We start from the raw sequence: 27,198 nt of genomic DNA, 5'->3' as shown, positions 1-27,198 counted from the left end.
AGAACTACAAAACTGGTGTAGGGTCTGGAGCACAAGGCTTATAATGAGCAGCTGAGGGAGCTGGGGGTATTTAGCCTGGAGAAAAGAAGGCTCAGGGAACACCTTACTATTCTCTACAGTTCCCTTAAAGGAGGTTGTACCCAGGTGGAGTCAGCCCCTTCTCCCAGCAACTGATAGTACAAGACAAGACAGCCTCAAATTTTTTCAGGGCAGGTTTAGATTGGATATTAGGAACACTTTCCTCACCAAAAAGTCTGTCAAGCATTGGACCAGATTCTCCAGGGAAATGATGAAATCAGCATCCCTGGAGGTATTTAGAAGATGTGTAGATCTAGCACTTAGTACTCACCATCAAAGAGGACTGAGGACTGCTAATAGACTGCATTTGTGTAAATTCACAAGGGCAGACAGAATACATCTGAAGGTGCAAAAGAAACTGGCCATTTCCTAAAGCAGCAGGCTCAAAGCCCAGTGTCTAGAAGTTAACAAGCAGCAGCCTCAGAGATGATACAGGACCTGACATTCTCTGCAAACAATGTAAACCAAGAAAGTAAACTTTAGCTTTGTACATTCTTCAACTAGGAAACTAAAAATTCATTTTAAGATTGCTAAGGTAGTGCCATTAGTTAACACTAAGAGAAAAAAAGAGGGATGTAATTTGTGCAGGAGGTGGAGTTTGGATACATAAATCTGTACCATTCTTTGGAAAAACTGTCCTTAAATTTTAGATTTGGCAGCTTGAGATTTTAATGCTCTAACTTGGACTAGCCAAACATAAAGGGTTAAAACATTAAGAATTAAATAAAACTACAAAAAATTTCTAAGCTTTATCAAGAAGATTATCTAGAAAGAAGAAATGAGGAAACTCATTCAAATTCAATAATAAATCTTTTAATTTACAGTCTGTAGAGATTAGTATAACCTAAGGCATTAGGAATATAATTTTATATGTTATTGGTAGCTTTTCTACAGCGCTTCAAAGTACATATTTTGCACAGTTTTGGACACTTTGACCTCATTAGTAAAAACATTTTTAATGTAAACATTAATTTGCAGAGACTAAGCTGCTCTATGTCTGCATGAGACTTTTTGATTTTATTTTTGCCTTTAACTATTTGTAATACCAGACCTGGAAACAGAGGGCCCTACACCAGGAGTTTGTCTTATACAAAAGTGTCATTTTTAATGATGGGAGAAAGGACATGTATCCCTGATTATGTCCCTGAATGCCTGAGAGCGCTGTAGGTCTTCTCTGAGGAGCCCTACTGCTGCCTATTTGCTTTGCTTGGGTAGGAATGTATTGCATAAGGCACATTTTAATTTTGAATCAAACATATTGTCTAGCTCCTCTCCTAGTTCTCCTAATATATCTGTGGACTGAATGCATTAAACTCAGTGTTTTGTTTCAAGATGTACAGCATTGCAAGAAAAGTATTTTACCTATTAACTATAAAATGTGTGAAGGACTAAAACCAGTCTAAAATATGTATAAATAGAAAATATGCAGATTAAATATGCTTAATGGCTGAGTTTCTCTCAGTAATAATATCACGTTGTCTGATGTCTAGGACATGAGTAGGGCTACATCAGTATTTCAACAAATGAGAAGGATGGGACTTGCAGTTAATCCCTTCCAGAGACTTCTTGGAAATCTACTTTTCAATGGGACATTGGTTTAGTATGAAGATGTATTGGGTTTTTGCAGACACACATCTTGAAATTGCACCTACAGTAATATACCAGCCTACTGCTTATCTCCCAACAAACATGTGCCTGCAGAGCCTTTGCAACACAAAATTATCACTATTGCAAAAGTCCTGCAGCCAAAGAGGAGAAAGAGAGTGTATTGTGTTGGCTTTACTTCTTCCATCTTTTTGATAGCTTTTTCTATCAATTTTCTTCATGTTTATTTCTCTTCAGACCACATGGAATGAATGTAGGAGCTCCCTACTGGTATTTTATTCATATTAAATTTTCAGTGTGGGAAGTAGCAGCTCTGCTTTTTGTATAATGAGAGCAGCTGAAGAAATTCTGCCTGCCTGAAAAATACAAGCATATGTCAGAGGACTTCTGATCTATGGGTTAGTGGTGAGAACTGTTACTATGATATGGAACCATCACTTCCAAGTGAGACTAGTATTATGTTGGCAGTAAAATTAATTATTGCATGCTATGCTGTGTGTTTTGGAAATGGTATGCAAAGGCAAATGGACAGCTTAATTGTCCCATTACACTGAAGTAACATTCATCACTGTAAAGCAATTCCATTTCAATGAAGAATGTCACAGACTGTTTTGCATTGCTCCTGAGATGCAGCTTTTCAGTGTATTCATTTGAATTTTACTCTGTCGTTCAAATAAGTTGCCAATGGTTATTTCAACTTATGGGAGAATAAAGGAATTAAATTTCCCCAACTTTCTGCATGTATTTAATGCAGCCCTAGTTTTCTGATTATGGAAAATAAAAATATAAATATAGTTAGTGCACATATTTGTGTATGTTAAATTTTAGAGAAGAGTTATTATTACATTTTTCCAAGAAAAAGAAGTAATTCAAAAACTTATACTCCATTCTTTCAGAAATTAGACTTTTTGATCTTGCTTTTCACTATGTGTTTGTGTGTGTGTTAGGGAATACCTGTTTAACATTCTTCAAAACCAGGCTATTTCTTGTATGGCTAAACCATGCCACTTGTTTTTTTAATATCTTTTAAAAAATACATTTACTCTGTTGTGCATGTAGAGCATGCTTTGTTTTGTTGTATTCTGCCAGAATTAACTTGTGTTGTTGCATTACCCACTCTTCTGACTGAAAAAACCTGTTAATGACTTCCCACTGTTTTTTTTTTTCTTCCTCAGAGCAAGATCTAATCTAGCTGTCCTAGTTGACAGTATAATTACAATAATTCTCTAAGTGGAACATATGTAAGGACATAAAGTCAGTGTAAAATAGAACAAGGAAGTATAGTTCAGAATACTTGAGCTTTATCCATCTTTTTTTGATACAATCTTCATCAAGTCTTTTTCATTGGAAAAATGGAAAGTGAGATGTGAAGAGTTGTGACTTTCATTTTAGAATCAACCAGAAATATTCCCATCCTTTAAATACAGGACAGGTCCGTTACCAAGAGGAAAACACATCTACATTTTTATGAAGTTAGAGTCGATTTATGCATCTGCATTTTTTTAATATTACCTCCTGATTGTTTTGTGTTTTTTTTTCCTGAAACAAAGTTTTGAGCTAATACACACTTTCCCACACCAACCAGGTGTAACCCATAACTGATGGGATCGTTAGGTATTGATTTGATGACCTCCTTTGCTGTGCTGTGCTGTTTGATGCTGATACATGTGGGCTGGCAGACAGTGTCTATGCAGAGAGGGAAAGCTGTGTGACTGATGTGTGTTAGCAGTACTGCAGAGATCTATGAACGGACCTTCAGTTTACCCTTTTGATTGCATCACTAGCACAATCGATGGTTGTGTGGCAGTACCTTGTATCCACTGCTTAGCTTCTGCTTTTCTCTGTGAGGCTCATGTTCCAGTTCCTCTGAATTTAAGCATCTGTCCCTGGCATCATACAATAATTTCCTTTAATAAGGACTTCCTCCATACCTTTTTTCCGTTTATAACTGACATCTCTCCTGTGTCTGTGGCCAGGAGAGACAATGCTGACATCTTTAAATTCTTTGCTCTCTCCTGCTAGGCATCTTGTTCACAGTCTTCAGGGGGATGCCTGAAAATTGAAGTTAAATGGGAAGCTTGCAGTTTAAACTAGACTGGCCTGTTATCTTCTGTAAGACTTCTGGAAACTTTGAGCATAGTGTGGGGCATGTGTATTTTTTTATCTAATAGAAGGAAGGAGAAATTTCAGACCATGTTTTTTGTTTAATACAGTATTAGGACAGTGGGGAATGTGGGCAAGGACTCTTAGGAGGGAAGTGGGTTGATTCCTTTCCAAGCAAGGGTATATTTTCACCTTGCCTGTGCTTTGATACTCAGTTTTAAATGGAATTATTCAATATGCATTTACCACTGACAAATTTTCATTGTTTCTTGAGCTCATCATTAGCATCTGCTCTGCTGTACTGTTGATGATCTGTTTGTCTCAAAAGATCATGTTATTCTAACTTAAGCAAACAGTTCAGGTGCATTTTTTCATACAATATTGGGAGCAGTTATAAAATTCATTTACAGAAGAAAAGTCCTTCCCCCTGGGAATATAGAGGAAGGTTTTAAGGCACCAGCATGGATTCAAGACCTTACTAGTGTTAGAAGGCTCCTGAATTTTTCTCTTTTTTCTCATCTAGCTCTTCTTTATCTGTTTATCTACTTGGATTTTATTATAAACTATTTCCTGCCTGCTGTAGTACTTTTTTAGCTTGCTTGAAATACCATTTAGGCAAAATGTCACATTCTCTTGAAAAATATCTTGACTGTCTGGCCCACACTGGAGTACTCACAATTTTCCACTGAAATGCCAGGTTGTCTTGGGTGCCACATATGACCAAACAAACATGAAAATTCCTATTTAGGGATTACTATTAGGCCAAGGTAATTCCTCAAGCTCTTTCATGTTGTATTTTGACCACTCAAATAATGCTGAGATGTAAAAACACTAGATGACAAAATACATACCTTTCTCTCATATTTTTTTAAAGATGCCCCATTACCACAATAACAAAATAATTCATTTTGCATAAGTAGGCATTATCAGAAATTTCACTAGTAATGTGTTGGTTTATGTAGGTCTACACAAAGAAGCCAGAGAGCTGATGATCTCAATTAAGAAAACCTAAAGTATCAGGTCCAAAATTTTCATATCTTTCACTCTAGTATTATTTGGACTGAGACTTAGAAAAAACTGCTGATGAAAGCACAATGGGAAAAGGAGAATTTCCAACTTGTATTGTAACAGAGAAGCTGCAAAGATATTGTCAGCTTGTGGTCTGTTCTCTACCCAACTCTCTGTATAAATAACTGCCAACACTGGACCTCTCAGAAGTGCATGGCAAATTCAAAAATCTTTTATTCTTACTTCAAGGTCTGTCTGATGAAATGGGTTTTAAAATGGTGCTTCAAATTACCACTGCTCTACTATGGCACTGTCTTTCCTTCTGAAAGGTTCCTTAAGCTAGCAGCACTGTAGTAATTAAGAACTAACAAAAATCATCTTAAATAAATAAATGGAGGGAGCAGGGTAGGGCAAAAATGAGTGAAGTGTCTTTTTGGAATAACCTTTTAGTCTTGAATATTTTAATTCAAATTTATCATGCAGCTGTCCCCTTTTCTAGTATGGTGTGGGGGAAAAGGGGGAAAAATGCAAGTTGTGGTAGTTTGGTAGGTGCAATGTAAGTCTCTTATGCTTTGGATATTCCTCAAAATAAAAACAGGTAATTATTTGGCTAGTTGCATTTAATGTTGAATTTATTTGCTTTACTAGGCACTGCCCTATCATGATGAATATGTTTTCCTGAAGAGGAGGAGCAGATGAAGCAATTTAAAATCCCTAAGTCCTTCTCTTCAGCTTGCATTTTCCTCTGTCTTCACACATAAAGGGATGATGTCTCTTCTCTCAGTTCTGTATGACAGCTTCTTCAGCAGTACATTTGTTGTTGACCTTCATCAGCACTTAATTTCTCAGGAATTTACTTGTTGCTGTAGGTCTTTTGTAGTTAATTGAATGAAAAGGCCTGGAAAATGAGCTAATGGCATTGTCAGGATAGATGTATTGATAGCCTGATCCTCAATGCAAACATATTCTGAGTTACTGGGGAGATAATATGTAATCCTCAGCTACTCTGCATTAACTTGTCATGGAGTTTCTGGCAGGCAGGTTAGAGGTCACTCTGGTCTCTGTGAGAGCTGTGTTTTTCAAGGCAGGATGGAGAATGATCTGAGCAGTGCCAGGAAGTTAAGGACAGAGATAAATCCTTTTCAGATTTCCCTTTGCAAAGAAATATTTAGTAGTAATGATAATTTATGTGATAAATATTAAATATTAGTCTGACTGAACAGTGCCAAAGGGCTTGTTTATAGTTTTAGGAAGATGCAATTTGTTCTTTATTGTGCCAACAGTAGGAAAATAGGAATATTTGTGAATGAGTGTGTGTGTGTATGTGTGAATACTGGTGTTGTAGTTTGGCACTGGCCAAATGCCAGGCATCCATGAGAATCGCTAGCTCAGCCTCCCCTGCCACAGTTGGGCAAGGAGGGAAAAGGGGAAAAAAATAATGAAGACTTCATGAGTGAGACAAGGACCTTATTTCAAGGGTAAAACAAGGCAAACTTTTTTGTTGCAAAGTGAAATTTATTACTAACAGAATCAGGGGAGGATAATAAGGAGTAAAGTAAGCCCTAAAAGCACCATTTCCCCTCAGCCCTTCCCTCCTTCCTTAGGACATTCCAGTGACATTTCCACCAACGGGAAGGTGTACAGTTTGCATTTCAAGGGACAAAACCACTGGAACTAAATTCATTGTTCCTTTGTGTCAGTGCTTCCACTAAGACAATGATACTACTCAGATTTTGGTTACACCTCAGGGAAAGAGCTATGGCAGTGTCTCTCCTTATTCTACTCATCACTCTTCTCCTATTTGCATCATATAGAGCTGAGAATAAGACAGCTCTTTTCCCTCTGTTGGTGTTTTAATTCTGTGATTTTGGAATATAGGTGGGCTTTTGATGCAGGAAAAGTTGACTATTTTGTGCTGTCACTTGCAGCCACAATATTATCTTAAAAAAAAAAAAATTACATTTCCATTAAAAATTTCATTTTAGGGTAAGATGGTGAAAGGAATGGGGGGTGCAATGGACCTAGTATCCAGTGCGCAGACCAAAGTGGTTGTCACCATGGAGCACTCAGCCAAGGTAAGGCTCTGGCACCTCTTTCTAAATCAATGTTTTGTTCTGCACAAAAGACAAAAAAATTAAACAGAAAAAAGGGACATATTCATTCTGCTACTTTGTCAGGATTTGACAGTTTTGCTGTTAGTTATTATGGTGATGCAACTGGAGGCTAGGTCAATATGGCTCCTTTCCTTTAATAAGTTAATCATTCACCATGGGAAAACAAAAATTAAATATTAACTTCATGTTTAAAAGCTGCATACATTTTTTTAGCTACTTCATGCAAATTTAATGGGGATAGCCATTGCCAAAGTATAGTAGATACTACTCTACTCTTTGTCTCAGAATAATTTGAAAAATAAGGTTTCCCATGGTTAAATTCTTGTTATGATGGAAAGATATTTACCTTTGAAGTTGCCAGTCAAATTGGTACTGACAGCTTAATAGAATATATTTCTTGGCATTATGAAATGCAGACTGCCTTTCATCATTATGTGTAAGTGGTTAATCTAGAGACTTCTTTATGAGGGCATTGATGTAATATATGCTCTAGATAGAAGTTCCCCCTAAAAGATCATATGAAACTTTGCATTTGGAACTTCTAACACAGGAAAAAAAAATGTACTGAAGGAGAAAAATCACTATCCCAAATGTTTAACAATTTACTTTTTAAAAAAATACTGTTTCTGTTATTCTAAATTTATTATATGTCTGCAACAAGAATTAATTTTGTATTTTCCAAAGTAATATCCCTTGTCAGAATTTGCATGGTAAACTGTAGCAAATATGTAAATATGAGAGTAAATGTATTAACAGTTGTGTGTTTCTAAATAAGATTTGAAGAATTAATTTTCACTTGAAAATAAAAGCAATAAAACATTGTAGTTTCACAGTTTATGCTAAACAGTGATCTCAAGGGGCACATTTTGAGTAATAGGGCTAATTTTAACCTGATAGTTGTCATGTTCATATGCGTAAGTAAGTAAATGAAAGTATTAAATTAATTCATCTTCATGGCTTGTATCACTATAACATAGCCTCCCAAATAGTATAGTAACACAGGAAATTACCCATTCCCTCAGACACACACTTTAGGTATTGATGTGACCTGAATAAACACTTACGCTAAATGCCAGCTTACTGTGGAATTTGTTTAAGGCTTGGAGTCCCCACACAATAAAATCAAACCAGTTTATCTCCTAAAGGTACTATTGCTAAAATATTTTTCCAAAACACTGTTTGGAAATTGTTTGCTGGGCTGATTTTGTTTTGTCTGTAGGAGTACTGAAACAGGAAAAGAAAGAAAACAGAGATAGGTTCACTGTTATGATCAGGTCAGGCATAGAATTATTTATTTTAGTGTATGTATGCCTACTTTGTCCACTTTTGTGCATGTTGTGCCTGGTGTACACTTCCGCAGTTACAGATTTTCATAAATAATGTCTTTTTCTTTTGTGCAAAGGCACTGGCAAATTAACAACAGGCAATACTTTATTTTGTTCTTATTTTTAAATGGCACTTTTCCCTATTATCTAGCCTCTTTCTGGGGTCTTCATGTCAATGCTTCTTGTTTCTCAAATGTGAAGGTTATGTCCTATAGAAATCTAGCGTTTAGAGGGCAAAACTGCTGTTGGAGTTTACAGGTGCTTTTTCTTTTTCTTTTTTTTTTTCTTTTGAATAGTCAAATAAATATAGCACCCATGAGGCCAGTTCTGAAAGTCAAAAGCCTTTTGTTGGAGGTGACTCTGTCTTCCAGAGTTGATTTTCTACTCATGGCATTTCAAATCTTTACACTCAATATTTTATCAGAAACATACATATGAATGTATGCATCAGAGGAGCAGTCCTGCATCCTGCCTGAAGCCCAATGTGTTACTGAGTGAAAGAAGAGTTTGCATGTACTTAGACAGTCTCTTGTGTCTGCTGGCTCTTTAGTAAAGGGATGTTTCTGTAATCTTATTCTCCAAATAAATAAGAACTCTGCCATCAGACATGAAAATTTCCTGTAAATCAACAGCAGTCAAGATTTGATGAATAGAAATACAGTGGAAGACATGGGGTATGGGGAGTACCTTCAATGAACATGTTCAAGAGGTGCTGCAAGAAGTAGTTCCTGTGCTAATTTTGTCTGATTTATGATCTTGTGAAGGATCTTCTAATCCTTTTGCTTGTTTGTTTTATTTTAATAATAATGATGACTTGTTAAACATTAAACTCTGATATGCAGTATGTTACAAATACAAATAAGGATGCTCAGTCCCAAGTTAATTAAATTTTAAATTACTTAAGTTTTTACATATATTGAAAACCAAAATGTACAGAAGATAGATGAGACAACATGAAATCAGCATTGTAGAAGAATCATCAGCTTAAGAACTGCTGTTGAGGAAGGGTAACGGACAAATACACAAAATGATGAGGGAATGGAGAAGGTGGATGCAGAATTACTGCATATATACTGCCTCATAAACAAAGTAGGGATAACTTACTGAAATTAGTTGAAACAGGAAGAAACACTTTCCACAGCCAGCTAATAAAGTTGTGGATGATAGCAGAATGATGCAAAAATCTCAGGGAATTAAGTCTATATAGAAGGGACTAAACTATTTTATGAAGTTGAGTTCATCAATGACAATTAAATATCACTGCCTGGAAACACTCTCTGCCTCAGAAAATCTGTGCATTGCAGCATTATCAGGAACCAAGAGCACATATTTGTAGAAGGGTATTTCAATTTTTGCTCTATATGCTTAGGCCACTGAGAGACACTTGGCAAATGGACCTTATGTTGAATTAATTAGTTTTTCTTAGTGTATTTTTTCTAAATTACCTCTTCTTTCATACCCATGAAGAAAAGAATAATATAATACAAGCTTGTTATTTAATGTCTAAACAGTCCCTGTGTATTTGTGTCTAATTTGCTAAATACTGCCTGAGAGAATTAGAAGTCCTTACCCCCATACCATCATTGACATGTTTTGCAAAACATGGTAATGTAAGGGCTGGTAATTGTTCCATGCTGTGAAATGAGTTGCCTACACTGTTCAGAAAAACAGAATGGAGACTGGTTTTAAGCACTTGATGTGGACATGACTGAAACATGGAACACTGAAGAGAAAATTCCTTTCTGTGGAAAGCTCTGATTGCAATGTGTTGTGGAAGACTAAGGACATTTTTGTTCTTCAACAGAATTTTTTATTTAAAGCAGAATGGAACACCTAAGCTTTTATGTGTCTACCCAATAATATTTTTCTTTATCTGAACAAATCCTGAATAAATCAGAATAAATTCAGATGGTAAAAATCATGCAGTTCCATTTAAATTGCTCTTCTTACAGTACCCTGATGGATGTCTTCCAAAAGTCACAGAATCGTTTAGGTTGAAAAAGGCCTCTAAGATCATTGAGTCTAACCTTTGAAAATATCAGGAAATGCATTTCATCTTTAAAACTAGCTGGTGATACAGTAATCTTCAGCTCAAGTGTTAGAAGCTCAAATGTATTAGTTCTCAGGGTCACAGGAACCATTCAGGCTGTCGCCTCTGTAAGTCCATGCCTTTCAGTCAATTAGGTACCGTGAAGAGACACTTCATTTCACATGACTGAAAAGTGTATCTGATATGTTACTGAAGACAGTACAAATAACACAGATTCATCTTGGCTCTTAGGCAAATTGCACAAGGACGTTCTCAAGATGGACAGGATATAAAAGTAGATAAATTGAAAGTAACTAGAATTAAGAAATAGTTCCTCACAGAGGAAGATAAATTCAAAAGCACATAATTGCTCATTGCGTTATCGCTCAGGAGTCAAACTGTCTGTGAGATGGCACCTAATTAAGCCTTAAGGTAAACTGATGATTCTAAATAGTTAAATGAGACATGTTATATTCTGAGAGTTTTGAAGTGCATAACTGAAAATTGATATTTAGTCAAAAAATTAAAAGCATGGCATAATGAGAGAAATGTGCACTTAATGCTACTTCTGTAAAACAGTTACAAATACTGACCAAAAAAAGTAATGATCAATCTACCTTATATCCATCCATTGCTCTTGCAGCCTACATTGACTTAGTATGATCTAGAGGCATTTTTTAACTATTTTTTTTTAATTAAGAAGAAGAGAGGAAAAAAAGACAAGGACTTCCCCACAGACAATATGGATGCATAAACTGGGTTTACTGTTTTGAGAGCATGACTGTGCACTTGAACTCTGAGGATCTGAAGTTCCTCTGTTTGTGGCTGATTCTTGCACATACGATTTGTGACAAAGGATAAGACAGAGAAACATGTTGCCCATGGTGTTGTTCGCTAATTTTTGTCCTCACATCGGTGAGGTTCCATATATCTCTTGTCCTCACATTGTAGCAGGAAGGGCAGATTATTAAGCAGCAGTGTGCAGGCCTTCCAAACTCCACAGTCCACTCAGTGGTACAGTAAGATTCTTACTAGTCAGCCATTGAAGAGAATTTGAAAAGCGTTCTGAGCACATTGAATATTTAAATAACAGTGAATGGCTACAGCTGCGATTTTCATGAACATAATTGAGTTTTTTAAAAACTGATATTTGTATATTGTTAAACACAGGGAAATGTCCATAAAATCCTGGAAAAATGCAGTTTACCACTTACTGGGAAACAATGTGTTGACCGCATCATTACAGAAAAGGTAAAGTACTTTTCTTGACCCCTTGTTAATAATTTCCTCCTCTGTCCCTAATAACAATAGCAAAGCTTAGCAAAAATGATAAATATATTCAGTATCTGTTGCCACTGAAGGGAAAAGATGGCCTTGGAGTTCAGATCCAGAGGTCTTGGGCTCATCTTTTTCCTTTTAAAGTTTTGACATCTAGCATACTGAACTGTGCCCTTAGATGCCTTCAGAACAAAAGATGCCACATATAACAGATATGAAAAGAGTGTATCTTGTTTTTCCCCAAAGAATTTCTGAAAATTTGATGTTACATGTCAGTTTTGTAATATGTCTGTAATTACAGCTTAGGAGCTGTAGGGAAAGGTGTGTTGTTTGCTTTTATTAGGTTTTTTTGTTTGGTTGTTTGGTTTTGTCCTTTTGTTTTGTTTGGGGCTTTATGCCCAGCAGAGCACACACAGGTTGGACAATTGGCACCTTCTTTCATGTATACTACATACTGTTTCAGAGAAACCTGTGGCTGTAGCAGAGCTTTAGTTCTTTTGTCCTTACTTGATTCCATTTGTTGAAGCAATTTATTCTCTAGTGGAAGTGCATATGAGCATCTCATACTGTTGCTGCTCAAAGTACATTGTGGATCTTTTCAGCAAAGGATAAGTGACTTAAAGTTTTTTGCTGTAATCATACTCCTTTTAGTTTTGGTGTTTACATTTTTAAGAACTTAGAGTAGTCCCTCTGTGAGCCAAGTAGAATGCATAAAAGGTGCTGATGAAGAATTTGATTTCTCATGGTGGGATATTGCTGCATCTAAAGCAATAACTTTAGAACTTTCTTCACAAAGTAAGGGAAGATATATTAGAATATGGAAGTTTTTGGTTTTTTTTTAATTAGCCTTCTACCAACTGACCATATTCAAATGTAAGGCACAAAGAAAATGAGAGGGAACAAGAACTAAAAGAAAATAAACAAGCGGACATGTCTCTAATATTTATCAATTACCAGATCTCATGGCTCTATTAGGAAATGATACAAATTTGGAACAACAATTGGATAGTATTAAAAATTCTGTTTCCGCACTAGCATCCTGAAGTGTTCCCTATGCCCAGCTTCTCTCTTAGGACTTAAAAAGCTGTCCTTTTCCAGTTCCATAAAGAGCAGTTTTATGTGCCCAGCGGACAACTAGGCTTCAGAACACTTCTGTGACAAGCTTATGACTTCACTTTCATTTCAAGTTCAAGTTTTGCTCCTAAACTTTTTTTTTTTAAGGAAAATTACTTTAGACCTTATGGTTTCCCTGGCAACTAGATTGCAACCTGTGTATCTCCCTCTGGTAGGCACTATTAAAGTGCACATTGTTTTACAGGTATTTTTATTTGATGCACTTGTAAGTCTCAGAGGTGGAGTGCATATCTTATGAAGACATCAGACAGAATAGCCTTTGCTCCTTCAGCCTCTTCCTCTTAGGCTTTCTTTTAAAAATACTGCAGGGAATCCTGTCTTTAACTGCTAGCTTCTAAAAATTCTAGTATTTGCATTGGGTATGCAATAGCTGTTGGAGAAACTTATAGTCAGCCAAAGATGATCTCCCTACTGAATGAAATGAAATGAAATGAAATGAAATGAAATGAAATGAAATGAAATGATGGGGAGACATTCTCTTCCCCTGTTTCTTTTGTGTCTCTTGGTGGATGTTGTCTTGCAGCAAAGAACATCTCAGCCCTTTCCTTTGAACCTCCCATTCTCACCAGATTGGAGCAGCAGGCATGGTCCACATTTCCTGCAGTGATGAACAGTTTCACATTTACCCCACAAAACTAACACATACTAGATTATAGGTATTTTAGCACATTCTAGATTGTTGTTCTGATTTTTTAAAGTGTTATGTTTTTTTTTATAGTTCTTTTGAAAGTCTTAAAGTTCTCATAAAACTTCTTCAGCCTTCTGATCTGCTTACATATTTCTACTATAGTTGTCACACACTGTTCATGTAAATAATAATTGGTTTACTTTCTTTGTGGGAAGAAAGAATTGATGGACTGTTGGTTTAACCAGTGTGGCTGGAGAAGTGGTAATTCCACTCTCCAATCCACGGTCATCTCTGGAATTCTATAAATAATAGATGCTCAAAGAAAAGGCTCTCTTTTTTGGCCTTTGAACTTGCCAAGTGTTTGTGTACTTACTTTGTGTTCAATAGCAACACTAGATTCTCTTTCTCAGTGCAAATAAATGTAGCATAAACCTGTATTAGTCAGTCATGAAAGTGAAAAGTGGGATCTTGTGTTACTGAAGGAATGCTATCTACTTCAGCACACCATTTTGTGAAATGTTACTGCATTTACATCCTCATTTTCTCTTTTAATAATAAAAAAATTATGTGCTTTTTGAACTTAATAGGCAGTGTTTGATGTGGACAAGAAGAAGGGATTGACCCTCATAGAAATCTGGGAAGGACTGACAGTAGATGATATCAAGAAAAGCACTGGCTGTGACTTCGCAGTAAGTAGTTCTACAAACCAGTACAGTTTGAAGTCAGAACAAATATTCTCCACAAATACTTAACACATGAAGGCTTGTAGTTGAAGTAAGTTTCATCTTTATAGGTGAAGACTGAATAGATTACATGTGGGATTTACAATGAAAGATAATTTGGAGTTAATATAGTGTGATGATATTGGAAGCATCAGAAGCTAGGAAAACCAAGAGAGATGGAGAAATAACTTAGAGTAAAAAGGCAAATGGAAAGGAAATTCCTATGCTTTGAAGAAGGGAGCTGATTCATCTCTAAGACATGGATAAATATTTATTTTTTCACTGTATAAGCTAGTTTACCTGCTAAGTTTCCATGCTATCTTTAGGTGGAGTTGTGAGTCTTCTTGACAGGAGTGACTACAGTTGTGTTAGACGTGCCAGTAAATGAACTGCTCTAAGACTAACTTGTACAACTTGAACTTATGCTCTGCATTAATCCAGAAAGCCCCTGTCTTTTGATATTCACATTAATTCTTAAGTCTCACTTAATGCAAACACAAAAGTGCATAATTAATGGAAAGCTGTACCCCTCTAGCATGTAACTGAATGCATGTGGGGTTGATAATATAGTTTCTTCTTGGCCTGTTCCTACATCAACATTTCAAAATCTTTTCTTCTGTGTTGTGAAGTCTTTTGGGGCAGTTCAACCAACCTTTGGCAAGAGCAGCAAGTATGACAGTGTAAAAACTGTGCTGTAAAAATAGTTCAGGTATATTTAGTAATGAAGTAAAATACTCCTTTTTGCAGTGTTTCATGGCATGGCTATGGCACCTAATTGATAGACTGCAGAACATTTAGTATGTGCAAGGGTTTTTTATTATGGCTTTGAGCATATTCTTGGTAGCAAGGAAACTTCCCAAGGAATGAACCTGTGAAATTTCAGTTATTTCCTGTGTCCATAAGACAGTATTTCCGATAACTAAATATTATTATGTATGTTTCTTCTTAGGTATTTTAAATAAAAGTCTGTTAACTACTGAAAGTACCTTTAATTATCTGAGAAAAAGATGTTGGATTAAAGACCAGTAGCCTGCAACTGTGAAGTGCAGGAAGCTGCTACAGAAGTAGCAGGGAAGTCATTATTATTTTTTAAGTTAGAATGGAAGCAACCTTCCATATACAGCAGTTCTGTGTGGAAATGAAATTATTCATTCAGCTTCTGACTTTGATCTAGTAAAAAATAATCAATTTTTATAACTTTGATAATGTCAGGACTTCTTTTCCTTGGGCTGATCTGTCTGTCAAGCAGCTAGCATCCATAAGTAAAACATTAAAATCATCTTTATAGGTTTGTATCTATTTGCAGTCAGTCACTTTGTTTTGTTCTTTTGGATTTAATTTGGGGAGCAGCATCATGATGAATTTGAAGATGCAATGTTTAGTAAGCATTTAAATAGATGTAAACTACAGCAAAGGACTTCTGTTTTCAGAAGACACTGAAAACACTCCTTACTTGTTCCAAAGCTGCTTGTTTGAAAGGACCTGGTTTGTTTTGGTTGAGATGACCAAGAGATACCTATTCAGTTCGGTGGTTTTTCCCAAAGTAAAGGCCAGCTGCCTATGCTCAAGGCAGTGAAACAGAAGGAAACAAAAAATTCTGAGAAAAAAATGATAAGGTTAAAATGATGGGCCATGAGGTTAAGCTTTGCAGCAGGTATGACAGGGCAAGGCAGTTAGGTCCAAATAAAAGATTAATGCTACCCACTGTTCCTTGGTGCTTTCCTGGAAATGTTACAAAGGAGTGATATAAACTTCATATCTTTAGTGTAGCCTGAAGTTAGGAGTTGATGAGAGGTATTGGAACAATTCACTGTCTGGCTCCCTGGGATGTGTCTGTAAGATCAGGAAGGGATCCTTCAGAGGCATTGTTTCCTAGTTCTCCAGAAAGCAAATTCCAGCACAGTCTGCTTTGTTTGGCTGCCACAGTCACTCATGAAATCACAAGCGGTTGGCATGAAAAATGTAGTTACTTCTTGATTTAGGCATTTACAGGTACTTACCTTGAAAGCAGTGGCTTGCATAAATGTTTGCAAAGCAATGCTTGTTTGCAAAGTGTGTGCCTCTGCCAGAGCACATGCAGGTGTTGGTGTGAGGTGCTTATGGCTCCTTACAAAAGTGCCCACAGTTCCTACAGCACTGCAGATTGAAAGCATGACATGAACCTCAATTATTTGTTTGTTAAACCTGTGGCATGTAAGTGTACTAGCCCTTTCTTTCTTTTTTCCCCCCCACATCCTGTAAAGAACGTTTCCAGGCCATAGTGTCCCAATCCTGCTGTCATTTAAATCCTTACCAAATCTTCTGTGGAAATCTTTGACAGCAAGACTGGTTGCTGTTATGTAATATTGGACCCTTGATGGCCTGAATTACATATATAGCAAACAACTACAGGTTCTTTGCTTAGTTTCGAATTTCATAAAATAGGAATTTGAACATAGTGATAGGCAGTTATTCAGACTGCAGCATCCTCAGTCCTCTTTTTTTCACATTTCAAAACTCTGCCTGAGGCTTTCTTGCAAGAGTAACAGTTGTGCTTGTGATTATTTATGTTCACTGAATGAGACATCTTAGGTTTATTTATATCGGTGACAGGAGCTTTAGTGATCCTGTATTGCCACACTAAAAGCAGGATCATATATTTTTTCTAGTTTGAAACAGAACTAATCAGGGAAAAATGAGGAGTCAATCCTTTTTCTAGTTGCTTTTTTTCCAGTAGATGCAGTGTATGAGCTGAACTAAAAATAAATGTCTCTTTGAGCTCATTAGAAATGAGATTTTGAGATGACTACATCTTTAAATGTAACTGTCGCACCCCATGTAGACTGCTCCTGTTTGGAGAGGAGAACTTCATAGTCTATATGGCCGTTTTTGAGACACATTTGACTATACAGCTCCGTTTCACAGCTTGCTTACTTACTTGGAAAAATATCTCCTAAAGAACATTTGCAAAACAAAATGTCAAAGGAAACATGACTTAGAGTCAACTATCTTCATTATAGGCTGGCATAATTTAAAAAACAAACAATTTGCCCTTGATTCTACTGTGCTGTGAAGACAAAATGTTGGTTTATTTTGCATGCTTATATATAATTTGCTGTAGCCTAGCATATAGATCACCTTGGCAGGCAATCTGTTTGGGCTTGTAGTGCCTTTTACCATTGATGAGACCATGACAAAACATACTTTTGCAGATGTATTTAGTTATAAAAATAATCAGGATAAGTCACAAATTCCCATCACAACCTTTTTCCCCCCTTAATCTTAAAGCTTGTTTTTTCAAAATGTTCAAAGATAACACAGTGTATAGAAAAAGCATCTGCCAAAGCTAGCATATATTTAAAAAGGTATTGTATGTCCAAGTTCAACCACTGAGTTCAAAATGATAGAGGATATAGATTTTATTTTCTGAAAGTACATTTTCCTTCAAGGAACATTTTCTTTTTAGGCTGTTGCAAGATTGAGTTGATTATTACATGGACCTTGTGGGCTTATTTTTCCTGATCTCTGCTGCAAAAACTATTAAGAAGAGATTTTTGTATCATATATATACACATATATATGTGATGTTAGAATTGTGGTTTGCATTTCTCTGAAATGAAAAAATAGGTGTTAATAAGAGATAAGCAACTTTTATTAATTTAACAAATAGATGTGGTTTTTTCTGCCTTTTTTTTTTTTTTTTTTTTTGAAGGGCTCATTTTAAATTTTTGAACACTAACTTGCTGTTTCTTCCTTGTTAAGGCCAATGGAACTTAACAGGATTCAGCCTTATTCAGAATCAGAACCTGAAGGAATGCTCACTTCATAGAAATTCAATGAAATGAGCATAGAGCTGTTTGTGTAACTGAAAAGGGTACTTTGGGGTTGGAAATCAGACCTTCAACAGGCTTGGACTGCAGCAAGCCCCAGAGCCCATGTGTGGTCTGCCAATTGAGAGGCCACATACTGGACTGCACAGGCAAGCTCCTCCTGGAACACCTGCCTGTCCAACATTAGCAAAGTATTTGAAACTTCCAAGATCAGGTGTTCTTCCTGTAAGTGAATAATATTAAGAGTGTGTTGCTTAGGAGGTATCATAGAAAGTAGCAATTCTGAAGCTGTGCACTGTGAATAGGGTCTGCATTAAGCCCCTTCAGTGCTTACTAAATGCCTTGCTCTTATCACAGAGTGATACTTGGATTGACTGTCTCTAGTGGACTCAGAGAATCTGGAAATGCTTTCTACATTCCAGATTCGATTACTCCTTGTTTCCAAGCACAAACCATCTGTTTTTTACACTGGCATTTTTTCTGCTTATTTAATCACATTTTAGATACAGCATAAGTTGTGTTTGGGTCCAATTCTGAGTGGTGCTGTCTCTCACCACCTTCCTTATTCTGAGCAGACATTATGGCACATCTGACCCATGGGCATCAGACCCATCTGAAGTGGATAGTGGTACACACAAATGACAGCTGTTAGCATCAGGTGTGCACGCACCACATTTAATGTAATGTCCTCATCAAATGTAAAACACTTGATGTTTTGATGGTACTGAAATCAACAACATCAGAAAAAATAGAAATCTCTCCAGTAATTGCCTTTGTTGTTGTTTGCAGAATACAGATTTTAATGCTTCTATCTTCATCTATCAGTGTTTAGCTTTACTTCAATGGAACCACCCCTGTTTGTGGCACAAATAGGCCCAAATAAATAGAGTCACATAGTAACTTGGAGTCTGAAATGTTGAAACATTTCTGGAACTAATCCTGGAATGCTGATGCATTGTACCAATTGCATCTATTTATTATCCTAGTTCATACACAACTTTGAAAAAAATCAATGAATTGTTACTATCCACTGAAAACATTTCATTAGCATTTGATACAGTAAACACATTCTTCATGAACTAAGTTTTGCTCAGTGGTTAGTCTTATAAGGTTATAAAAGATGATACATAGTGGCTGGAGGAAAGATCACATAGAAGCCTAAGTAGTACAGAAGATACAGCCCTGTACCGCTAAAAGAAAGAGGCATTACTGCTTGCAAAGGCACTTATTTAATGAGTTAGTTTCTTGAGTACTGTTAACTTTAAAAGATGGGTAAAGGAGGCAGGAGGCTGCAGTAGGTGATGCTTACATGGGGCACATTAATCAGCTAGGAGCCAGATTATCCACTGACTGTTTTTCATCCTGAAAAAGTAAGATCACATGAGTTATTTCTGATCTTCATCCTGGGGCATCAGATAATTAAAGAGGCTTGGATCTTCTGTGGAGACCTATTCCTCAGGGGTTTTGTGTAGACCTGAGTGAGAGTTCAAGCAAATGTTAACCACTGCTGCTATACAAAATCTTCTCTGTATTGTTCCTATTTATACCTTCTTTCCTCATCTATTTTCCTATTTAGGCTTACTGTGTTTTATTTTTGGTCTGCTGTACACCTTATAATATCACTAAGTGAATTTTGTAAGTAAATGAATTAAAATAATAGAATATATAAATGTGTCCTTACAGAAAAATTAATGTGAATGGGAAAAGGCAAGGTTTTTTAAAAAAGCAAAATTGGAATTAATTATTATAATCATTAAATAAATAAAATTGAATGTGAATGGAAGAAAGACATTTAAAAATAGGAAATATAAATTTGATATTGTATTCTATCATCACCAAACAAATAATCCCATCACATTTATCCATATACAATAGTTGCAGAGTGTTTATTGTAGATGTATACCTTTGATTGCATATCCCCTTCTCACAAGCATCTTCCAGAATTCATTTATCTGTTACTGCACAGAAGACTGTACAGGGGACAAGTACAGGTTCATCTGCCCAAGTTTAATATGCTTGCATTCTTACACCAATAACCTATCTCAAAATAAATGAAGTTGAGAGCCTGGATACTAGCACCACACATATCTTGTATTCTTGCATCAGAAAATTTAGTTGTAGTAGTTTTTATCTCTGACATACTGCAAATATGGCAGGTTAAATAAGTACAGTGTCTCTAGTCTTTAGTGGTACATAATAAATACACATGGAAGTGAATGTTGGGTTGTACTGCTAGATCTTACCTGTATGACAACTCTTGTGGGGTTTTTTTTCCCTTCTTTTTGCTAGGTTTCACCGAAGCTAATACCAATGAGGCAGATTTAACTGTGAATTACGGACTGGGATTAATTTTCAAGAAGGCTTGTTTCCAAATGGAAGAAATTGATGACTGTCTTGCAATGTTACTTTTTTTTTTTCACTTTCTTTTTTTTTTTTTAAGGGCTCTCTAAGTAGTTTCCAGATAGTTAACCTTAGACTGTAACTATAAGCTTAATTGTATTCTGCTTTCATAACATTACCAACATTAATGGAATGGTGAATATATTCTCTAAGTTTTGAATCATGTTATAGTAAGATGTTAATGATCATTGTAAAAAAAAAAAAAAAATGCCTTGTAGTCTCTCTGCCAAATACTAGGGGGTTTTTACACAGAATTAGAAAAAAATAATGCAAAACTTGCCTCTGTGTTTGCTGATATCTGTTGCTCTGGAACTATAGCACTTATCATGTCCATTCTCCTGTAAAGGTGTGGGTCTTTTCTGGAGTGATCTGTAACAAATATATGTATCTGTAGAGAGATATTGGGACTATGAATGTTCCTTTTCCTGAACCTTTTCATTGTTTAAACCAGTGGAAATAATTGGGACCTAAATATATCTGCTATTTCCACAGTGTGTGTCTGTTGGTATTGAGAGGTATACACCTCCCAAAGTCCAGCTGTGACCCTTCATATTTAAGTCAAACAAACTAGAATAGGGCTAGTGTGAAGGAGGAATATGAAAAAGTGTCCGTCCTCATGCAGACAACTGGTAGCTGCACAATTTCCCACATGAACTGCTCTTATTCTCCAGATATAATGCTTCTCCTCAGCTCCCAGTCAAAGGCAAATGAAAATCGTTTCAGGAGTCAGGTCTGTCCTTCCAGTGTCTCATATAGAAACAGGGGAAGAGAAGGTTGTGGGCACTTTGAAGAGCCTTCTGATGGGAATACAGATGTTAAGGGTAAAAGCAATATGCATCACTTGTCAGTCAAGGCACGAGCAAAATCTAAAGACTTTGGAACCCAATTTCATCATAACTTGAGACACTCAAAATGAAAAGACATTATTTCAGAGTCATTTTGATGAATGCCTTATTTTCCTGTTAATTACAAAATCATTTTTATATTTTGTTTCTTCTGCAAACAGATAATATGACAGCTTTGGCTCTCACATACCAAATGAGTACAATATATCTTTATTATATAGAGCATGAATTGACTGGAAATCAACATTTACTAAAATACAATATTCTCTCCAATATAATGGTTTCTGTAATTTCTGTCATTTATATAAATAGGAACATGTAAAACACTTCAGTTAAAATGTAAAAGTACAAGAAGAAGTTTGCATAATGCTTATCATACATGTAATAAGCATGTTTAGCACATGGCATAGAAAGGCATTCTAATACTGAGTAAGGAATTCACCATAGTCAATGTGTGTTGTGGAAGGAATGTAACACATTTCTCAGGTAACCAGAAGGAAACATTGTGCAATACTTATCTCTTGTACTAGCCTTTGTAGAAACTTTCTCCATTCTAAAATATGAAATGCTTCTCTTTCATGGAAACAGCTACAAAATTTTTCTCAATCCACATATGGGTTTTACAGCAATAAAACTGCTTTGATTGGAAGTATTATATTGTATAGTTCCACTTGCCCTAAACAGTTCTTTGATAATCTCTTGTCAATACCATAACAAGATATCCTTCATCCCAAAAAGAACTAAACAAAATTCCTTTGTAAACACTGTTATGCCAGTACAAAAATATTCCCATAATACTAAACTGTGACTTGAACTCGTGGCTGCTAGTGGGTGGTAGGTCATTGTGTAGCCTGAGTCTATAGGCAAGACCTGATGCTGAGCCTGCGGGAAAGAAATGTCTTGTACAAAGATCAGTGCTAATTTAATGATTAATATATCAAGTGATTTGGATGATAGATAATTTTCATCAAAGACTTGAAATTACATTTATTGTAGCACTCCAGGATATCTTAATACAGCATGTTAAATTTTGACATATTTTCTCAATTTAGGCTATTTATATGTATTCCCTGTGTTACTCATTCATTCCACACATGTTAAGTTTGGCCATTTTTTTCCTGTGGAAGTAGATTCAAGTTATGCTCACAGAGGTTTTAAAGATTAAAATCTGTATATAATAAAACCTGAATATTTTAGCTCACTTTAAAGAGTTCCACTTTTGAATAGAGCAGCCCAGAGGCCTCTTCCCTAATCAATGAAGACACTTCAGTGACAATTCTGACCCTTGTTATACACAGCAGAACGTGCCTGTCTTTACCTTCTGAAGAGCTACTCTGAGGGAATGGATGTAGTCCTTGAAAGCATTTTGTTCATTTTCACTCAAAGCTCTTGTATAGATTACCCAAAATGGGTGATGGTTTTAGGGGAGAATTAAAAAAAACTATTGTACAGGGGAAGGCAGTTACTGTTAACTTATCCAGAGGAAAATAACACCACAAAACCAAAAAGACCAAAGAACACAAACATTTAAATAGATGGGCAAGTCTTAAAGAAATCTATAAATGAAAATGTTGATCTATTGCAATTACCTATGCTACATTAGTTGTAGGACTGATTAGTTAATTACAGTGAACATTTACATGAAGTCCAGAAGTGTCTGAGGGCAGGATCAGATGTACACTGCTTCTGCCGTAGAACTTCACTTTGCTGGTACATGCACAGAAGCCATTGTTGTCAGTAATACATGGCTATAAAGAGACTGATAATTTGTTGATGTCTAGGAGTTTAGCACCTTGGTTTCCAAATCAAAGAATTAGGACCCAAGAACTCCTGACTTCCGGCTTTTTCCTTACTGCCTTGTGGAATGACAGCTGTGTTCTCTGCCTTGTCTCCTGTTGCTTGCAAAGGGGATGTTTTTCTTCCTACCTCACAGGGATGTTGTGAGGAATAAGAAGCTAAAGTCTGTGGAAGAGGTTATTTGTTTCTCTTCAGCTCGGGGATCGCACTTGATCAAGAGTGTGGAAGAGTACTTGAAGACTGTCATACGTGTTGTACATTTGAGTTCTGTGTCTTATTTGTTTCAGTGTTAATGCAAGAGAGCAAAAGTACATGGTGCTGAAACTAGGGGATAAAAGGAGAACAGGCTCTCTCCATATACAGCAATGATGCTGTAGCAACAGGAGACAAGATATGTATGTCACATGTGAATTTTTATATCTTGAGGACAAAAGATTTTGGTAAAATACTGGTGTTGCTGTGAAAATGTCAAAAGTCCACACAAGATAACTGCAACAAGCTTTGAATCCACTTTTTAAATTCATTTGTTAAGCAAAATAAAAATTAAAGACCTCCTAAGTATTTCCCTCTCTGTGGGTATAAGTGTGGTTCACAGGTAAGGTATACTTTGAGCAGTAGTTGCAATAGTCAGTATTGCAGGGATTAAGGTTTATTGAGACTGAAATAATTCCCTGCTTGACAGCACTTCACACACAAGGACAGTTGATACTCCTTGTTCTAAAGAAGATGATGATTCTACTATATTATCACATTGGACTTTGTTTTATCTTTTATTGATTTTTTTGTCCTTTGAAAAAGAAAAGTAAAAAAACATAGAAAACATAGCTGTGCTGTAAACTCTGCAAACTAAACATCAAAGTCCTTCCTATGTATTTGCAAAACAATCAATAAAGGTTTAAAATTGCAGGTTTTGTCTATTAATTTGTCTGTTACCATTTTTTGTGGTGTTCTGTTCTGCTTTTGGGAGAAGTAAAAGTTTAGCTTGTGTTCATACCAGCATGTCATACCTCAGCGCATAGCAAAATGTCAAGGTCTTGTATGTATGTGGATGGGTTTGATAAACAGAAATAATGAAGCTCAAAAATCAGTTAACGGCTGGATTCTACATGTTTTCTCACTGATGTCTCTGTTGGGTCAATCTCAAACATAATTACCACATTCATTTTTGAAATGAGTTGTTTTTCAATCAAGTTAAATAATGGACTGCATATGTAGTCCTTAGAGAAGAGATTTTTTACCTTTTGATTAAAACTGCTGTAGAACCGATCACATTTGAGATGTTAATCATCAATGTTAGCGTGTCGCTGCACTCTGAAAATTGTACTAGATGACACATGAAGACAAATTTCATTTACCACCTACTGAATGATAAAATAGATGATTGCAAAGGGATGAAAATGTCTGTGTCTAGTGGGGTCATTCTTCCATACCTGTCATAAAGTCATGCGTAAATGTGTCATAGATTCGTTTTCTCTTCAAAATCATCAGAAAGCAGGTTGATAAACGTGAAGAAAAATGTTTATAGAGTTATTAAAAAAAAAACCTGATGTTTTTCTCTGAAATAAAGCTCTTCAGTAATTTATATGTGTGGTCAAAATCCAACATCCCTGTGTAGGGGGCTACAAGGTAAGTGCCAAACCCTAGAGATGATATAGCAGTCTTGCATCTCTGAAATCCACTCATACAAATGCAGAAGGTTATGTTTTCCTTGACAAGAGGAGAAAGTTAGTTACAGGTATCTCTTAGAAGTTTTGTGGTACCTTTTATGTCTTCCGTTGTACCTATTGTGCTAGTTTGGATTTGGGTAGAGTTAATTTTTTTCACAGTAGCTGGTATGGGGCTGTGTTTTGCATTTGCGCTGAACACAGGGTTGGTAACTCAGGGATGCCTCTCTCATCCTGAGAAGTGCTTACTCAGGGCCAAGGCCTTTTCTGCTCCTCATCCCACCCCACCAGTGAGGAGGCTGGGGATCATAGGAGTTGGGAGGGGACATAATTTCTTTGCTGCACAGCAGTAGTCTTCTGAGAGCAGAACCCCTCTTCTGCACATAGCCATCTGCTTCTGGAGACCTGGGATATTAACATACTCATTCCATGCTATGTTTGGCAGCTTTAAGTGAAAGAATTTCAGAGAACAACAGGATGGGAAAGGAATTCCTTTTCTGAATATAGTTACATAACATCAGGTGTTGAGGCTCCAGCAAAGGTAAAAGTACCTGTTCTGTTTGTGTTATGAAAACTTGCTGTGTCTAGTTCACATGTTTATGTACACATTTAGAAGAAGTAAGGGCATGGGAGAAATCCTTGCCTTCAAGATGATTGGGTTCTCTATGTGCCTCCCATGATACTTTTTATAGATTGTATTTTATTGGTGTAATGGCTTGCAGAAACAACCAGAACATGACTTATTTGTGGGAGCAGTAGAGTCTAAAACTAGAATTTTTATTTACATGTTCTTAAAACTGTCCCCTGAGCATGTAATTCAGAGAAAAATTGCTTAATTTGTGTAAATCTTGGATAGATTATTAGACTGCAGCTGCTGTAGTGCTTTTGGGCATTGCCCCTGGGGCTATTGCACATATGAGAAATGCTGCCCTTGGTGCAGTGCAGATCATCATGCTTCTCTCAAACCTGTACCTGTATGAGCTTCCAAGCCAGTGTCCACCCACCTGGCTGCTAAAAGGTCTCACCTTGTACGTAAGTTTGTGCTGCTTTCAACATAGAATTGACACCGCCCCAGCTCCTTTGAAAAACTGTGATGATGTTTCTTTCCCTGTATTAACTCAGCAGGGAGTTTTTGCAAAGGTTCAGCTCCTAATCCTGACCAGTAGGATTCAAAGTACATCTTTCTTATCCCAGGAAAACACCTAACCAGCCATGCTGCTGAGGGAGCTGGGTGAGAGAGCTGCTCCAGAGAACAACGTCTTCTTCAGCGGAAAGGATGACAAAAGCCACAAGGCTGTGAATGAAGTCAAGAAGGAGCAGGAAATGTTCATGTAGTGTGCATTTGCCCAGCAGTGGCAAGACTTGAACTGTCCTTCAGAGGATGGGTCTTCTCTTAATAACATGTGCTTCCAGTTGGGTAAGCAACTGACTTCCCCACCTTTCTGTCTGTCCCATGTGTAGGCACGTACTGCAAGGTGTTCCAGGGCAAGCAACAAAACTGGGAAGTCTCTTAAAGAACTGGCAGGTCAAGCAATATACTGCCATGGCACCTCCGCACAGTACCAGAGAGGGATTTTCCCTTTTAAGATTGGTTTGTCTCAATGAATCAAATTTGTTTGTAGATGCCCATGCTAATTACTTTTATTATTTGAATAAATTCCTAAATATTCCCTTTGGTTCTGAAGCTGGAAACTACATACTACACAGGTAGAAAAGGGAACTGAAAATTTATCTAAATGCAGGGAAAGCCTGTTTCAAGAAGAGGAAAAACTGCAGCCCAGAGGAGAATTAGTTTGCAGAAACTGAACAAAAACAAACTTATATGAAAAGGAAACATATGTTACTACTCAAAAAACAAAGGCAAACTACAGAAGCAACACATTCATGCCACTTAAGAAAGTGTACATTAATATAATACAAATTCAATCTCATCTGTTTAAGCAATGAGCAAATAAAGACTATTAATTGGATCTGATGCCTATATGCTGGAAAATCATGGTTCTCGCACCCATTTCAAAAATTTGGCTGTATGAGTAATTAACACCATCACTCAGATTTGTCCAAAAAACAAGGCAAGCTATGTGATGCTTGCCTTGTTTATAGTAGGCAAGACTGTCATGTCCAATAATACCCCTAAAAATACAAACTTCAATCAGTCACTGGCTTTCCATTAATTTTTGTTTAATTCCATCTTACATTTTCTCCAATAAAATCCGTCACCCATGCTTTCCTCTTTCTGGCATTTTACTAATCCTAAAGAAGTAGGTCCCTCTGTTTAAGGAAGACTGCTCAAATTTCATCAGTTTTCCTGCTTGCCTGGACTTGTTCTTAGGGGGAGGAGAGGAAGTAGTAGTGTGTGTGCTGTGGTCTGCTGAGCCATGCCAGCGGGGGAACTAAGACCAGAATAGCAGAGCGGACATCACAGGCAGAGATGGTGCTGGGGAATGGTGTTAGAGAGCCACTGCTGAGCATCAGCACCTCTGGTGTTCTGGCCAGTTTCTAATGCACTGCCATCACACATCTGTCAGAAAAACCCCAGATGCATGCTAAGTTCTCTCTGTTTTAAATTTTATTTCAACTTGGAGATCACATGGCTGCTCTGTTTGAAAAATTAAAATAATGAACTCCAATGAAAAGGATGAATCTAAGCGAAGAGTCA

At 36.6% G+C, this 27,198-nt stretch overlaps 1 protein-coding gene across 1 annotated transcript in view; it reads left to right on the top strand.

Annotated features, from left to right (window-relative positions):
- Positions 1-23,781, top strand: part of OXCT1 (3-oxoacid CoA-transferase 1) — a 77,868-nt gene extending 54,087 nt beyond the window's left edge. The window contains exons 14-17 of the mRNA XM_021551419.4: positions 6,780-6,869; positions 11,433-11,513; positions 13,890-13,991; positions 20,123-23,781. Coding sequence (XP_021407094.2) covers positions 6,780-6,869; positions 11,433-11,513; positions 13,890-13,991; positions 20,123-20,158 — 309 coding nt within the window. The 3' untranslated portion in view covers positions 20,159-23,781. The remainder of the gene's footprint in view (positions 1-6,779; positions 6,870-11,432; positions 11,514-13,889; positions 13,992-20,122) is intronic.
- Positions 23,782-27,198: the final 3,417 nt, after the last annotated feature.

The sequence above is a fragment of the Lonchura striata genome, chromosome Z (genome assembly GCF_050655825.1).
Source record: "Lonchura striata isolate lonStrDom1 chromosome Z, ASM5065582v1, whole genome shotgun sequence".
In the NCBI taxonomy this organism is placed as follows: Eukaryota; Metazoa; Chordata; class Aves; order Passeriformes; family Estrildidae; genus Lonchura; species Lonchura striata.
The sequence above is the reverse complement of the archived record's forward strand: the minus strand, read 5'-3'. Positions and strand labels throughout refer to the sequence as shown.